General features: G+C 52.9%; 6 protein-coding genes across 6 annotated transcripts; 3 read left to right on the forward strand and 3 right to left on the reverse strand.

Annotated features, from left to right (window-relative positions):
- Positions 1-111: 111 nt before the first annotated feature.
- BO86DRAFT_157073 (acetyl-CoA synthetase-like protein) lies at positions 112-3,554 on the reverse strand. The gene has a single exon (XM_025666376.1). The coding sequence runs from the start codon at positions 3,229-3,231 to the stop codon at positions 208-210; it is 3,024 nt and encodes a 1,007-aa protein (XP_025525115.1). The 5' UTR covers positions 3,232-3,554; the 3' UTR covers positions 112-207.
- BO86DRAFT_157086 (uncharacterized protein) lies at positions 3,344-3,819 on the forward strand. Its single transcript, XM_025666377.1, has 2 exons — positions 3,344-3,573; positions 3,643-3,819. The coding sequence occupies exons 1-2, from the start codon at positions 3,455-3,457 to the stop codon at positions 3,758-3,760; spliced, it is 237 nt and encodes a 78-aa protein (XP_025525116.1). The 5' UTR covers positions 3,344-3,454; the 3' UTR covers positions 3,761-3,819.
- Positions 3,820-4,243: 424 nt separating this feature from the next.
- On the forward strand, positions 4,244-5,899 carry BO86DRAFT_157053 (aminotransferase class I/II-fold pyridoxal phosphate-dependent enzyme). Its single transcript, XM_025666375.1, has 3 exons — positions 4,244-5,189; positions 5,246-5,388; positions 5,438-5,899. Exons 1-3 carry the CDS (start codon positions 4,424-4,426, stop codon positions 5,810-5,812), a joined length of 1,284 nt encoding a protein of 427 aa, XP_025525117.1. The 5' UTR covers positions 4,244-4,423; the 3' UTR covers positions 5,813-5,899.
- Positions 5,900-6,481: 582 nt separating this feature from the next.
- On the forward strand, positions 6,482-9,569 carry BO86DRAFT_411792 (alpha/beta-hydrolase). The gene is made up of 2 exons (XM_025674608.1): positions 6,482-7,564; positions 8,812-9,569. The coding sequence occupies exons 1-2, from the start codon at positions 6,698-6,700 to the stop codon at positions 9,094-9,096; spliced, it is 1,152 nt and encodes a 383-aa protein (XP_025525118.1). The 5' UTR covers positions 6,482-6,697; the 3' UTR covers positions 9,097-9,569.
- BO86DRAFT_157170 (polysaccharide lyase family 26 protein) lies at positions 9,152-12,514 on the reverse strand. The gene is made up of 3 exons (XM_025666378.1): positions 12,407-12,514; positions 12,190-12,251; positions 9,152-12,121 (listed from the first exon to the last, which is right to left on the reverse strand). Exon 3 carries the CDS (start codon positions 12,097-12,099, stop codon positions 9,250-9,252), a length of 2,850 nt encoding a protein of 949 aa, XP_025525119.1. The 5' UTR covers positions 12,100-12,121; positions 12,190-12,251; positions 12,407-12,514; the 3' UTR covers positions 9,152-9,249.
- BO86DRAFT_391223 (uncharacterized protein) lies at positions 12,438-16,073 on the reverse strand. Its single transcript, XM_025672549.1, has 3 exons — positions 14,524-16,073; positions 13,945-14,462; positions 12,438-13,894 (listed from the first exon to the last, which is right to left on the reverse strand). Exons 1-3 carry the CDS (start codon positions 15,896-15,898, stop codon positions 12,707-12,709), a joined length of 3,081 nt encoding a protein of 1,026 aa, XP_025525120.1. The 5' UTR covers positions 15,899-16,073; the 3' UTR covers positions 12,438-12,706.
- Between the last annotated feature and the right edge of the window lie 48 nt (positions 16,074-16,121).

The raw sequence follows: 16,121 nt of genomic DNA on the forward strand, positions 1-16,121 counted from the left end.
GGACAGCGCAAACATTGCCAACCCTTTATGCGGATCTACTTTCTTCCACCGAATCACAATTAAGCATTTCGTGCCTCAGCGAGGAGGCAAGATGGGGCCTTTGGTTCAATTATTTCCAATTTCAAGCTGAAAGCTACACGAACTTTAACATTAATCCAACAAAAACATCGCTTCAATCAAATCTCAGATGCATCAAGACCAATCGCTTCAAACATGATGAAACCCCTTCCGGTCCCAGAAAGAAATAAACCTCTTCAACAAGTGCGCGTCAAATGGTCGAAACTTGATCTCTGCATTCTCACTGAGAGCCTTAAGTGCATTGTCGCATCGATAGACCGGACTGTATTGGCTAGCTTCCCATCGCGTTAACTGTCCCAACACTCGCTCCTGGAACAATGGCATCAACGGCGTCAATAACCCGTCTGCATCGCTGTGGGTCACCCTCTCAACCCACTGTTCAAAATCGAGTAGTTCGAGGGGATAGCCTGCCTCCTTGAGCACGTCGCAGGTTTGTTCGACCGTGACAGATTTGCTGACATCCGGTGACAGCAGGCTGTAGGAGCGACCCAGATTCTCATTGCGGGTCGCAATAGCCATCATTGCGTCAACCACGTAGTCGACTGTCACGTACTCCAGACGTTGATCCACCACTCGGGGAAAGGCACCGATCTTGATGGAGCCTATCAATAGGCGGGCCACGAAATCATCAGGGTTCATGGCTCCTGTCTGGCTGTGGCCAACAACAAAACCTGGCCGGTAGATGGCCACCGGCAAGCCACGGTCCCTCATCCGGCGCACCATCGCCTCCGCTGTCCACTGGCTCTGCGCATAACCCAGGTCATACCGAAGGCCCTGAATGTGTGGCTGAAGGGGATCGTCCTCGTAGATCTCTTCTGTTCCCAGGATGTTCCCTGTTGGCCCCCAGACATCAATACTAGATACGTAATGAAAGCTCTTACGTCGACCTGCGGCAGCGAGGTGAAGAATGTTCCTTGTGCCAACGACGTTTGTCGTGCGGTGCTCTCGGTATGACTCGCAAAAGTTGACCTTGGCTCCAAGGTGGAAGACCACTGATGCCCAGTTTGAAAGCCACGTAAACTTGTCCTGTCCGAGGCCGAGATGCCAATCGGTGAGGTCGCCTTCAAGTACGATGATCTTCTGCGTGAATTCAAGCTTGTCAGGCCAGACGTCGTATCGTTCAAGAGCCTGCTGAACCCGAGCCCAGGCACTAACGTCTTCCCTGCTACGCGCGAGGCATGCAATCTGCTTCACTCCTGGTCGCTGCATCAAGTTAGACAGAAGGTGCGCACCCACGAACCCGGTCACACCGGTGATGAACACACGACCCTCGCCCTCGGCCTCCCATCGAGGCACCATGTCAATGTCATCAACAAGAAGCACATCTTGCTTCCAGACCCGCGTATCGTCAGGTGCCTTGCTTTGTCGAGGCTCGCTAGGCTGGATCAATTCCAGCATTTGGTTGAATTGAGAGTGACCGTGGAGATCGTGCATTGAAACCTGAACGTCAAATTCTTGGCGCATCTTGCTAATCAACGAGGCAGCCTGCAGTGAGCTGGCGCCTAGAGAGAAGAAGTCGTCATCATCAGACACCTCTTTGGAAAGATGCAACAGGTTTGTCCACAGAATCCGAAGTTTTTCTGCTTTGTCATGTGGCCCTTCATTGTTGGGGGCTGTGCTGTCGGTCTTATCCTCCTTTTGCTTCTCCTGCAAGGCATCTAAACGCTGCTGGGTCAAAGCTTTACGGTCCACTTTGCCATTAGGCGTTAGTGGAAAATCGCTCAAGAACTCAATAGCGTTAGGAACCATGTAATGGGGAAGGTGCTCTCGAGCGTAGTCCATGAGTGATTCCTCGTCCAGATCTATAGCCGACACAAAGGCAACCAAGGCATGGCCTTCTTCCTCTGTCAAAGGTGGCTGATGTATAAGAACTGCCGAGTGAACCGCATCGTGAGACATGAGCGTTCGCTCAATCTCGCCAAGTTCGACCCGAAAGCCTTCATGCTTGACCTGGGAGTCGGCCCGGCCAATGAAATCCAGGCAATCGCTGTTGTCGCGCCACTCAGCCAAGTCTCCAGTTTTGTACAGACGCACCGTGCCTTCGCCAAGGCCCAAGTCCTCTCTGCCCAAATCCACAAACCGCTCTTCGTTCTGCTCTTCTCGGTTCAAGTATCCGGGCGTCAATTGTGGTCCGCCAAGGTAAATCTCCCCTTGCTTGGCGCTCTCATGCACGGGTTGTTGATCTTCGTCAAGTAAGACGAGCTCCAAATCCCCCACTGCCTTACCGATGCCAATGCGGTCTCTGCCGGTTTCTTCAAGTGTGATCTCCTGCATAGTAGCCAGAGTCGCACACTCGGTTGGCCCATAGGCATTCCAAAGATGCCCAGGAGCGCCTTTCTCCAGCACATTTCTCATGGCTCGCACATTTGCCACATCCCCTGCGGTAATGACATGTCGCAGAGTCGAAAATGCTGTTGGGTCTTGAGTACTAGTGATAGTAAATAGGGCAGTCGTGATGATCATCACGGTCAGCCGGTGTTTCGAGATCATTTCAGCCAATGTATCCGCGCTGATGGCCGAGTCTCGCGGGATAGCGACCACAGTAGCACCTGAGATCAAGGTTACCCAGATTTCATACAAGCTCAGGTCAAATCCCGGGTTGTTGAATTCGGCAACACGGTCACTCTTCAGCAAGGGGGTCGTTGGTGTTTTGTTGGCAAGATGCAGGATGGCGTCGGCGAGGATCTGAACTGGTTTGGGTTTTCCAGTCGACCCAGACGTGAAGAGAATGTGGCTGCGTTTGGACGGGTCCTTGAACCCCTTGGGAAGCTTCTCATCGAGCGTCTTTCCGCCGGTCACTTTTGGAATCTGGATGAGCTTTCGGCCTGGCCAATCCAGCGAGGAGTCCTCGCCGATTAGGATAGTCTTGACCTCGATTTCCCCCAAAAGGTCCTTGATGCGCTGTTCTGGGATTGATGGCTCAAGTGGGACACAGGTTCCACCAGCCAACCGCACCGCCAGCTGGGCAACAACCTGGTCGATACCAGGGCCTAGCACGATACCCACAGGCTCGTCAATGTCAAGGTCTCCCAGCTCGTACGCCAGATGACCTGCTTCTCCGAGCATCTCGGCGTAGGTCAGGGACATTTGTTCGTCTTCGACGGCGACAGCATCCGGATTCTCTTGGGCGTGGCCGTAAATAATTTTCTCCATGATGAATTTGTTAGTGGCTTGAGGTTTAGTGATATTGTAGTAAATGTATGCTCGCTGATTGTTTCTGGTTTCTATAATCTTGCGCCTTCGTCGATGATTGTGCTGCTTTCCTCGCTTTCAAAGCCCTTGACGCGGCTTTATATCCTCGAGCCTGGTCATTATCCCCATACCGAAAGTCACACTCGACGATTCTGTTCAGATCGACGCAGCACGATTTCATACCATGACGTATGTGACCTTATGGTTAACCTGCTATCTCGCTGTCTGGTTCTTCACATCTTCGGTAATTGAGGCCTGGAGGGCCACACTTGAAGATAAGAGACGTCATTTAATGCCTGAAATGTTCGTGAGCATGAACTCTAAAGCAGACTGTAAATAATGACATCTGACAACCTGCTTTCTCTACTGCAGGGCATATCTTGACTGGATGGCTGATTGCACCGACGAGACTGTCAATGAGATGTCAAACCAGCCTGTCGGGACTCATCGTTGTTTTACCGCAAATAGCGGTCGCTTCAGCTGGTCGTGACGCTACACCACAGGTGACCTGCTGAGAAGCCTCCGCGGGCCAGGTATCCGATGAACGACCACCCCTTTTCCGATTACCCTTGCAGAGAAGGGTAGAACAAGAAATCGCTCACATGACTTAGATTGGTCCTTTCGAACCACACTCTGCACCGGCAAGTACACAAACAGGGAAGGTGGTAACGGCTGAGTCCTTACAATCAGTAAGGGGGTGTGGCACAGACATTCTCGTGTAGGCTGATGTCATTCCACAATCAACACAGCTTCCAAGCTGTGAAGAATTCTGAAGAAACGAGATTTTGAACATGATTTGATGTGATTCGTGGGTTTTCCAAGCGCTGTAGCTTGTTGGCAATCTGTCAACCTTATCCTGACGCACTTCCCGCCGATCCTCGCCACCAGGGTCTAATGCTGTTCTGGTCGCAAAGTTTGGATGACTTCAGTCATTTGCAAATGGGAGTGAATGTGCTTGATAGGCAGAAAATCAGGTTGTCGTTGATGTCGAAGATTACCCGGGTTGAAGTAGGTGCGGCATAAGGTCCTCCCTCCACTGGCGGCAAAACTACATAAACCCGCTCAATCTCCTGGTGGGCTGTAAAATGACAAACAAAGAAATCGTTTGCTGTGAACACTGGAACCATTGCTTCCAGCTTGAATACCATTGAACATGTCCGGCGAGAAGATCCTCAATTGCAAGCTCCAAACTCAGTTGGAGCAGCGTGAGCGCCAAAAGCGCCTCATGCAGCCCCCCAGCCCCGGGATGGTCAACCAACTTGTCGACTTCGGGTCCAACGACACCCTATCCATCGCGACCTCGCGGGCGCTGACCAAGGGCTTCCGGGAGCAACTGGACGCGCACCCCAACTTCATCGTGGGCAGCACCTCGACCCGCATTTTCGAGGGCACAAAGCACTACCTGGACGACATCGAGCGAGACCTGGCCCGCTTCCACAAGGCGGAGGCGGGCCTGTTCTTCAATTCCGGCTTCGACGCCAACGTCGCCCTGTGGTCGATCGTCCCGCGTCCGGATGACGTGGTCGTGCATGACGAGTACATCCACGCCAGCATCCACGACGGGATGCAGCGCGGTCGCGCACAGACTCGGTCGTTCGCGCACAACGACCTGAAAGAATTCCGGCGTGTCCTCGAGGACCTCCGCGATAACCAGAAGGGGTCCAGGGACGGTAAGAGCGTGATCTTTGTGGCGGTCGAGTCGTTCTACAGCATGGACGGCGATGTGGTCCCCATCCAGGAGATGCTGCGCATCTCCCGGGAGGTGCTCCCGCAGGGCAATGTGGTGTATGCCATGGATGAGGCCCACTCGAACGGGTTGATCGGACGGGATGGATCTGGGCTGGTGTGTCATTACGGACTGGAGAAGGAGATTGGGATCCGGGTGCATACTTGCGGCAAGGGGATGGGGTCGACGGGAGGTAGGTTGCCTTTTGATTTGATCACTTGGAGAGTCCCACTGACTGGTCCGTGGTAGCCGTTGTCCTGTGCTCGGAAACCATGCGCCTGTCCATGATCAACTATGCTCGCAATATCGTGTTTTCGACGGCGCCGTCGTTCGTCACCGTCGCGGCTGTGCGCGCGGGCTACGAGTTGGCCGCAAGCGAGGAGGGCGAGCAGGTGAGTCGATCGCCGCGGTCGTCTCTACCATCAGTACTAACAAGTTCAGCGCCGCCGTCGATTGCAGGACAATACGCGCTACTTCGAGCGCGTGGTCACCCAACACAAACAATGGGCCGAAGTCAGCAAGCAGGGTGTTATTCGGATTCCCGGATCAGAGGACTGGGGATCAGGTCCTTTCGAAACACCCATCTTTGCCTTAATCACCCCTGGCGGCGAGGAGAATGAGCTCGCGGACCATATCCGGGGGAATGGGTATTGGGTCGACTCGGTGCATTATCCGATTGTGCCAAAGGAGCTGGGACGGGTCCGGCTCACGGTGCATGCGGATAACACCAAGGAGCAGATCGAGGGCGTGGTCGGGGTGTTTATGGAGTGGGCGGGGGCTAGAGTTAAGAAGGAGGGGAGGAGGGCCAAGTTGTAGGTTGTATGTCTTCGTTCTGGTCTATTGTCAATTGATGTGAGTAGTCCTGTTGCTTGTGCCTTGTCTGCTTTTTGTCTTTCTAGTCTGGGTTATGTTAATATACTGTATGTCATTCCTGGACTATGGTTGTTAGTTGGGAAGGGGCTTTTCTACCCAGCCCGCTAGGTCTTCTGTTAGACTTTTGGAATAGGCCTTATGATAGAGGGAAATGCTTGGTTAGATACAACATGAATTGAATGTGTGAGTACAGGGATAATCATGAGGCAAGAGTTGTCACGTGGTGATTGACCAGAATAGTGTTGCTTCAGTGGAGTCAGGTGACTGCATAAACATACCTTGGGCATGACACTTTTATAGTGCACCATGGTTCAGCTTTGTAGTCTGTACCAAGCCACGACCATGTTAATTGGATTTTGAGGTAAGATTTCAGCCCTATAGACAGTATCAACATCTCCTAAGACGATCTAACCATGCAATTGCTGCCAGGCTGTCACTCCAATGGTAATCGCGAAGTGGAGCCGCTCTTTTGCCCCAGTGGAGGTCTTCGGTACAAGTGGGTCTTTTGCGCAGCAAAACAAACAAAGTTCTCCACTGCACTTTTTAGGGGCCTGTTCCCAGAGAATTCTGCCTAAAATTATCACATGAAATGTTGAGGCCCCGATACAATTGAGCTGAAACCCGCGTGCGCCGACCAATCCAAACCCGTCGAATGAATCTTTGCAAAGCGCGCTCTCCACCAGCCTATCCGACCTAGAGCAACTAGGGCATCCCCACTCCAGAATCATCATGCCCACCTCCAGCCCCTAAAAGCTTGAATCACCCCAGCGCCGTCTTCGGGTCCCAAATAACCCTACACGCAACCTGTCCCGGATCAAAAAAGCCGCCATGACAGCCAAAAAACGAGCGGAGGTGGAGTCCCTCCCTAAAGTCCTCCTCCCACTCTACCACCGCATTTACTGCTTTCTGTGGCTCTGGGGTCTCAAGCTCATCGCCACAGTCCACACCATCTACAAGGACCTCATCCACCCGCCCCCGCCCAGCACACAGCCAACCCTAACCCTACAACTCCCATCGCGCCCGACCCTGCAAACCCGCATCTTCTACCCGCCAACCTACAAGCCGGGCCAACCGACCCTCCTGCCCACATACATCAACCTGCACGGCGGGGGCTTCGCCGTGAACACGGCGCGGTTCGACGACGCCTTCTGCGCCTCCTGGAGCCAGCGCACGGGCATGCTGGTCCTGAGCCTGGACTACCGCAAGATCCCGCGGCACCCGTTCCCGACAGCGATCCACGACGTGGAGGCGCAGATCCGCGACCTGCTGGCAAACCCCGCCCTCCCCGTCGACCCCACCCGCTTGGTGATTGGCGGCTTCAGCGCGGGCGCCAGCCTGGCGCTCGGCGTCGCGCAGCTGCCCTCCCTGCGCGGAAAGTTCCGGGCTGCGATTTGTTATTACCCCATCGTGGACTTCAGCCACTCCCCGCCGGATAAGATGCACGCCCGGCCGTACGAGGACTACTGGCGCGACCATCTGGGCGATGCCGGCTGGTGGATCGATTGGGGCTATGTCTGTGCCGGCCAGGATCGCAGGGATCCCCTCCTCAGTCCCTGGTATGCCCCCGCCGAGGATCTGCCGGACATGGTGTATATGGTTGCCGCGGAGTTTGATTTGTTGCGCGTCGAGGCGCAGGAGATGATTCATCGGTTGGCGGGGTTGGAGGGCCGAAAGGATAAGGAGGAGGGGTTCGAGGTCGGCGGGTATAAGTGGACTATGGCTAAGGGGTGTAGGCATGGGTTTACGCATGGGAGGTCGAGGGGGAGGAGGTCCAGGAGGGAGAGGGTCAGGGAGGAGATTTGGGAGGAGGCGAGGGGGTGGTTGGAGAGGGGTGGGGTTTTGGGCTAGGGTGAGGTGTTGGGGGTGGATGGAGGTGTTTATGGAGATTCTTGCGGTGGGATGTGATGTCGATATGGACTGCATATAGGTTGTATATAGATGGATATAGATGGGATATAGATTTAGAGGTACTTGGATATAGACTCCGCTGCTGTTGAATATTGACTGCTGGTGGATGAGAGAGAGCGATTTCATGCTATTTTGCTGGCAAAAGGTAGAATGACGTGGCTATGCTTTGTTCTGTGGGTGTTGAGACAGACTCTTCAGATTCTCTTCGATGTCAACGCATCTGGGTTTCAGTGATTATGATTCGAGGAGTTGTATGGTGATACTGTTGGAACATCCAGATACCGGCCTGTACTAACCAGGCCCCAATGCGGCTAGAGTGTGGCTGGTGCAGAAGAGCGCGGAGTGGACACGCAGGGCTCATCCAATAATCGTACCGAATGGTACCGGTTGCCCGTCTTTGTTCTTGGAGTGCTTCAATATTCTTTCGTAACCCCGGCAACCCTTCTCTTGTGTGATAAGTGATCCGCACACTCACATTGATATAGACTGTGGGAAATGCTATATTGGGAGTAGGGAGCATTCTTACGTGGGACATAGCTGCTTGCATGCGGATCAAGTTTCTCTCTCTTGTCATATCACGTGACCTGTGGTTCGATGGCAAGCCGCAGTGTCATTCTGTTGTACAGAATGTTCTGGGGCAGCTTTTGGGAAGGTAGATAGCCACAGGCGCCGTGATCGTAGGCCAAGCCTCCATAAGCCTCCATAATGAGTCCTCTGACGTAGCCATCCCACGCCAGCCAACCAGGTGATGCTGAGCCTGATGAGGCTGTGCAATCTCACCCTCCGTCTTGCGCCCCAGGCAGCATGATTCCTACATAAGAATGGACTTCTACCATCATACAGAAGCATCGCGTTCTAGACATTCTAAGAGCGTATCTGTGCCGAAGTCTTATTTTCAACAATCTCAAGCGCCCCAGCAAGTCCCGGAATGGCTCCAAAGCAACCCTACGAGGCAGCCCCGCCCTACCAAGAAGTATGCCCCCACCGCGCCATCACCCCTGCCAAGCTGACATCACCAACTTTAACCCCCGCAGTACTCGGAAGTCGCACAAACAGACCAGGATGACCTGGAATCGCAACCGTCACCCTCCCACCGCCACGGAGACACCGATCCAACATCCAATATCCCTCTGGTCACCTCGGTGATTACCACGCCCCATGAGCACTGCGAGGTCTGCGAGCGGATCATCTCCCGACGAGAGCAGAGGCAGAACCAGTTACAATGTTGTGGGATGGTTGGGATTGTCTTTGTGATGCTGTTTATCTGTTTGACCATTCTCGGGGCGGTGTTTGCGAGGGTGAGGGCGCATGATGATTGAGAAGACTGTTGTATGAGACACCAGTTGGTGTTATGGAGTTGGTATGGACGAGTTGGAAAGATGTTACGAGCCTCTAGTTTTGGTGCTGATCGAGAATTGAACACAATGCGCGGGAATAGTGATAGACTGCTTGACCCATGGCAAAGACGGCAGCTAGTCCAGGTACCTGCGAATGTTCGCAAGATTGAATATAGCCGACACACCGTACCGTGCCGCCTCGTTCGTCGTCATCCAGGGCGCCTCCTCACCGTCGGAGAAATAGGTTGGCGCCGCTGTCGGCGTCACTTTCCACTGGTGGTCTTTGGTATATCCGTCCGTCGCGAGGAACTGTTGCCAAGCTGCGCGGGCTAATTCGGCGTTACTACCGCGTCTTGCCGCGAATGCAGTCAGTGTAGAGTGACTCTGTCGCCATGTGGCTGTAGCAGGGAACTCGAAGCCGTACTCCTCGCGCTGAACATCCGCTCCGCCGTTGTAAGCCCGGCAATAAGCAAGGTAGACCTTCAGGAACGCGTCCACTGTGCCGGGATGTTCACTTTCAGCATAGTCGACGAGTTCCGATACTAGTTCCGGGAAGCCGAACAACATCGACAAATGGGAGATGGCATACGGTCGCGTGGGAGGCGGACATGTGTGCACTTCTCCGGTTTTAGTGTGGAGTAGGACTGCCTTCGTAGCGATTCCATATTTTAAGTTTGCGATGCCCTCAAGAATGTTGAACAGACGATCTCGACCCTCGGACCATCCTGGCTCCCGTCTCTCCCATGCGGTAAACCACGACGCCGCTAACGCGCCCCCATCAAGACAGATATCCGTCAGGGCAAACCCTTCTGGAATGGCACCGTGCTGCTGGACTTTCCTATGAGCGTCGAGCCCCAGCAGCGCATGCTGGCTGTCCTGAAGCTCAGTGATCAGATCTCCCGTTCGCTCGTCCCCGGTCAAAAAGTAGTAGAACCGTCGATACAGTACGTTGGAGATCCGGAGCTGTTTGCAACTGTCGCTGAAATGCTGCACCCCATGACGCGTTCCGAAACCCTTGAAGCGGCCGGAATGGTACACGTCTACCTCGCTCGTATGTCGCGTCATGGCCTCGGCCATCCGAAAGACATCCGCCCGCCCGGAATGCAGGAAATACAGCCACAGCCATAGATCCGTGGAGAGTTCACTGTTGTCCCAGGCAAAACCCCCGACGTCGTAGCGCCACGCGTGTCGGTAGGGGTCATACGTGTGCTGCACGTCGCCGTAGTCCCAGAAGCCGTACCAGCGGTGTTGCTCGACCTGGCGCTGGTAGTGGGTGAATAAGGTATCAAGGTTGTGTTCGATGTTCAGTTCAGTGGCTGTGGGATTGAGGCCAAGGAGGCGAGTGTCCGGGGCCCATGTGCCATGAAACACCCCAGCATTGTATATGGTCTCTGGGGTGGGGATCAAGCGAGGGGGGGCACGGACTAGAGCTGAAAATGCGCTTAGGTCGTTGTCGGATGGGGTTCCGTTGCTGTATGGTCGAAGGAAGAAGACTGTCGTGCGGCCGATCCCATTGGCTGTACCGAAGCCGGGCTCGTAATCCTCGTATGTGGCTTTGAGGCCCTTGAGTTGTTTCTCGTAGGTGTCCAGACCGAGTCCGTCGTGGTATGGACGGGTATCCAGGGGCTGTGCCAGGGGTGAATACACCCATATCGTGGTTGATGCTTCGTCCGTGGCCAAGTTGTTGAGGTCGATTTGGGTGGGGTATTGCTCCCAAAAATTGGTCATACCCACTGCCAGGCCCCCGCGCTGTGCGGAGCCAATGTATGCAGTGCCGGAGTATCTACTCCCCCCTGTCACCTTTACCCATGAACAGCCTTCATTCGTTCGCTTCTTTAGTGTGAACCCGTCGGAAGATAACTGACTGAGGGTATAGTCGTTCCAGGAGGGAACATAAGATAGCCATGGCGTATCTGTAAGGGTAATGGCTCTGCCTGAGGCCTGGTCGGCGCGATTCTGCACGCCCGGGCCATGCCACAACCCTGATAGGCCTTGGACTTCTTCCCTCAGAATCCCTCCTGTGGGACCTACGAAACGAATGTGACGGTTGTAGTGTTCAGTATCGCGAAATGGTACCGAGAATCTGAGACCGAGGGAGGTCAACGGTTCCTCTGAGTCAAGGTCATGGATGAATGAGAACACGATTTTGAGCGGCTGCGCATCGGAGTAGATGTATACTCGCACATCGAATGGTAGATGCTCTTTCCCCTCATTTCCCACTGTTCCAGAGACTTTGACAACTGCTCTCGACCAGGTTACGTTCTCAATGACGGTCTTGTGTACGACTGTTGTATACTCTTGGTTGTTGATCGACGCGACGACAGTAGCGGCGGAGCACACCTGTTGTCCATCCAGAGAAATGTTCTCAAATAATGTCGCAGAACCCTGAGTTGGGAATCGCACACTTGATCCGATCTTTGTGGAGACAATAATATGCTCAGGAGTTGTCTTAACCTGTATCCGAGATTCTATCTCCTGCTCGGTCGCAGCCCTCACGGTATACCCGCTACTATAGCCGACATGACCACTGATGGAATGTGCCGTCCATTTCAGAGATCCGTCCGCCCAGTATGCCAGCTCGCGGCTATCGAGCGGATAGGTTTTGTTGTTTGTCTCGATTGAAAAGTTCTGGTTTGGCTGGTATCGGCCTCTAGGCCATGGCATGGTTAACGAGAGCCCCGTTGCTGGAGCGTCCGGGTTATCGCCGGTTAACCATCGGAGATTCGGCGCGGGCATGGCGTGCTTTTGGTGCGGGGCACGCAATACTAAGATTGGCGGTAAATCAATTGAGAAGAAGTGGGACGTGGGAGGTGAAAGAGAAAGGGGAGTAGAAGAAGAGGCAAGTGGTTTAAGTAGTTGACGACTGGGAGGATGGTGGTACCCGCTAGTTTGGGCTGTGAGAAGTAACCCGTGATTTTTTGTTGTATGGTTGCATAATATACACTCAGACATAATGCAGTAGAAATTCATGCAAGAGTCAATCATTCAATCTACATTCAGTAGAGCTCTTTTGGTCATCACTTCTTAGGACTGATTTCTCTTTTGCGTTGACTTTCTCAAAGCTGTTCGACTCACTTGGAATTGGGCAAATAGTCCCCTCGCGACTATACTATCGAATCCTAGCAGTCGAAGATTCTCTAAGACAAACACTTGAGACCATAATCAATACAAGGAGAGTTGGATACTTGTCTCGCATACCCTGAAAGCCTTTCGTAAGTCGGCTGCTTCCTGCAGCCACATGTAGAAGTTGCAGGTTGGCTGGTTTGGCACGATATAGACTAGAATGACTTACAGTCTAACTTCAATAGACTAAACATATAATTCACAAGGTATTGCAGATGGAAGCTGTGACAAGAATGAAGATGATATTTGCGTGATGTTGGCGTTCTGTGACCTGATCACATGATGCGTAGCTTTTCGCCTTCCTACCGAATTTGTTTTATCTCCCACAAGCATCACAACACCAGCTCGACTAATAATTCCAAAACCACTCTTACAAACTTACGACCACCATGATACGAGCATACCATCAGGGATCAAGTCTAGTCTTGAAGTGTCACCTCGATCCGAATCCTTAGTGCTATAGTCTATCTCATTCCAGCATCTTCCTGGCCTTAAGCTTGTTGGCAATCTCTTTGACAATAGCTGGGAATTGGTCTGGTGGCTTTCCCTGGCTCTTCTCCACGGCCTTTTCAAACACATTCCACACCTCGATATATTTATTGCCACTACTCTGAGTTGTACCAATGGCAGTAAATGCTTCACGCATGCGCTCATGACGTTGGAGGCCCTCGAAGTGGTCCACCTTGCCGGATTGGTTGACAGCTTGTGTCTGCACAAAGCTGAGTTCCACGCAATAGAGAATCAGCGCTGCTAACCCAGATGCGATAGCAGTTGCAACCGAAGACCCCGTCAAGGTCTGGCATTTGTCGATCGGTGCGTCGTTGGGTCGCTCTTTCACCACTTTGTGGCCGGGAAAAATGAAGTCGACCGCCGCCGCATCTCCCACCCACTTCCATACCGCGCCAGAAGCCTCCGCAGCACCGATCTTGAAGATGTTCTTGGTATTGGCACAAGCAGCAGGGAAGCTGACATCCAACGCTGCCCCTTGATCGTTCGCCGCACAGAACATCAGGATGCCTGCGTTAGCAGCGGCTCCGATCGCAGCTTCCAAATCTCGAATGTCGGCCGCATTCTGCTCGTTGCGCTCGATCGTCCACGACATGGAAATAATATGAACTTGTCGGTCGATCGCGGTGCGAACAGCCTTAGCTGCACTCTTGGCTGTGATCTGGCGGGTTGAATTCTCGCTGACATGCTCAGCCAGCTTCACTACAAACAACTTTGCAGTGGGACACACCCGGCAGATGAGGCTTGCCATGACGGTCCCATGTCCACTGCCGGACACATAGAAAGACCGCTGCAGGTTCTGTGCATAATCCCTTGGGCAGAAACTACGACCGCCGATAATCTTACCGCGCAGCGTCTTTTCCTCAATGTCAACACCATCGTCGATCAACGCCACGCGCACGTCTTCTTTCCATCCAGTCGGGGGTCGAATATTCTGAATGAAGTCCGCGAAGTTGTCCATGCACGTCAACCAACGGTGACGATGCTCGACTTGTTGTTCGCGAACTCCCTCGACTGAAGACCCTGTTAGATTAGTTGATCTTTCTGGCCGATGCTCTTCCATCTTGATGTGAATATCTGGTCGTAGTGCGGCCAGCCTGCTGCGGAATTGATTCACATTTCGCTTGGTCCGCTCAGCCGTTTCAAGACCCTATGAATGTTAAGCTTCAACCCATCGATCAATCTATGATCCCTACGTACCTGGCTAATATGCAGGTGTACGGTCCGCAAGCTTTTCAGTTGTGCCAGGCCGCCGTGATCGCTCCATCCACGCAGCACCGCGTTGTTCCCACTCCAGTACAAATACACCTCCCGAACATCCAGCGCCACACTAATGATAGTGTCAATGGAGATGTCAATCTTGCGCCAGTCCCACACCTCGACCCGAAAGCCTCCCAGTGCCTGTTCGATTGCCTCATCGCTGTGCGCGGGAGAGGTCGTGTCATCCACAATAACTCGTAGAATTCGTGATACTCCCTTCTTTCGCAAAAAGTCGAACATAAATACCATATCGCGCCGGCCCTCACCATCTGGCAGCAAGCTCCTCACCCGGGCGAATCGCGAATCGACTGATTGCACCTTTTTCGTCAATTCGAAATGCGGAAGCGCGACATATTGCAATGTGTCTTCAAAGCATAGGTACTCTAGTCCACGGCTGATCCAGTCCTGGTCGATGTATCGTGATGAAGATTCGTACAGGTCAAAGTATAGATCTCTGGCTGGGGTTTGTTCAGCATACTACTACTTCTCTATCGGAGCGTACGAAAGCATTATACTCACGTCGGTCTCGTCCATATAGCAGTTCGATCGCTTGGTCGTGATCCCGCGTCCTCAGATAGTGAACCTTTAGATGATCTCGGATTGCATCTGCGGTCTGTTTCGTGACAACCATGTCCTCACTTGCTTTCTTTGTGGATTTCTTCCTTGACTCATTAGCCGTACTGTTCGCAAACTTGACAGATTTGTCCATAGTAAGAGGTTTGTCGTGCACTGCCAAAGCTGTTACAAATGCCAAGTCTCCTATGGACCCTGATTGAGCCTTGGGTGAAGTATAAAGCTCATTCAAGGTATTACTTCGTCGGGGCACCCCTAGTCGGTTATCGGATGAGGGTTTGTGATCTGAGCCAGGCAAGCTCATCGGTGCAAGGCTAGGAGGAAGCATGACATTGTCCCTGGCCGCACTGCCCTTACTGACTGGCAGACCAACATCCTTCATGCCTTGGGGCTGTTGCTGCTCCACATGTTTTCGTCGAGACATCTTGGCCTCCGCTTCCGTCCTGGTATACAGATGATAACGATAAGGAGAGAGTCGATTTGTGGTACTGGTTTGCGCATCCAGTGCCTTATCACAGCGATCAATCAATGCTTTAACAACGCTCAGCCCTGCGTCGGTACATCGTTCGTATGCAACTGCCAGGTGCAGAGCGGTATTGCCTTTGTCGTCCAAGGCTAACAAAGCCTCCAAACTGGCCTTGTTGATGAGTTCGAGGATAAGAGCTGGCGCTGCCTCTTCGTGAATAGCCACATGCAGGCAATTCCGCGCATGCAACCCTTGAACAGCGATGACTTGGTTGATTTGTGGATGATTAGCACAAATACACCGCACAAGGCTAATGCGCTTCTTCTGGATAGCCCAGGACAGAACGGTCCGTTCAGAGTGGTCTTTCTTGGCCAGCAGCACAGGATATCGCCGCACCAGATGCTCAACTAACGGCTCATACCGACTAAAACGCTTGTCTCGAGCGCCTTCCACGAGGTAGTGCAATAAGGTTCCGTACTCGACAACTTCATCCAGAATATCTTCATTTTCCCGCAAGAAGCGATGAAACCGATCGCGGTCGGTCAAGGAGATGGTCTTCTCCCGCAAACTATCTCGAATATTCTCAAAACGGCGCTTGACGCTCGTTGAGGGCTCTGCTTCGGAATCATCTTCAGAGTCATCATCGCCTTCGGAATCGGTCCGGGGGTTTTCTGATTTGGACTTGGGGTGGTCGTCCGTCGGAGAAGCCACGATGAAAGGTTCGTCATCCAGTGACGAGGTGGGCGGGCTTACCGTCAACATTCTATGAGATATATACCGGGCTGGAGGACAATACGCACCATTAGAAACAAGAGCTCTGAAATCGAATCTTTCTCGACCGACGACGGTCATCATACGACCCCGTTTCCCTGCAGGGTGGCGAAATCGGCGGCTGAAGTGCGTGGGAAATACACTGCGCGTGGTAATAACTACGGGCCGCGGCAGGACACTTCGTTATTGGAACATGCGAACAATTGTTGTCTGTGCCAATCAAATCCTATAGTCACTGTTCGCACATGCGCCTGTGAGATTTGGGGGGTTGATTTCAAGTTTTCAATCCACTTGAGCAGACTAAGTA

The sequence above is a fragment of the Aspergillus japonicus genome (assembly GCF_003184785.1).
Source record: "Aspergillus japonicus CBS 114.51 unplaced genomic scaffold BO86scaffold_48, whole genome shotgun sequence".
In the NCBI taxonomy this organism is placed as follows: Eukaryota; Fungi; Ascomycota; class Eurotiomycetes; order Eurotiales; family Aspergillaceae; genus Aspergillus; species Aspergillus japonicus.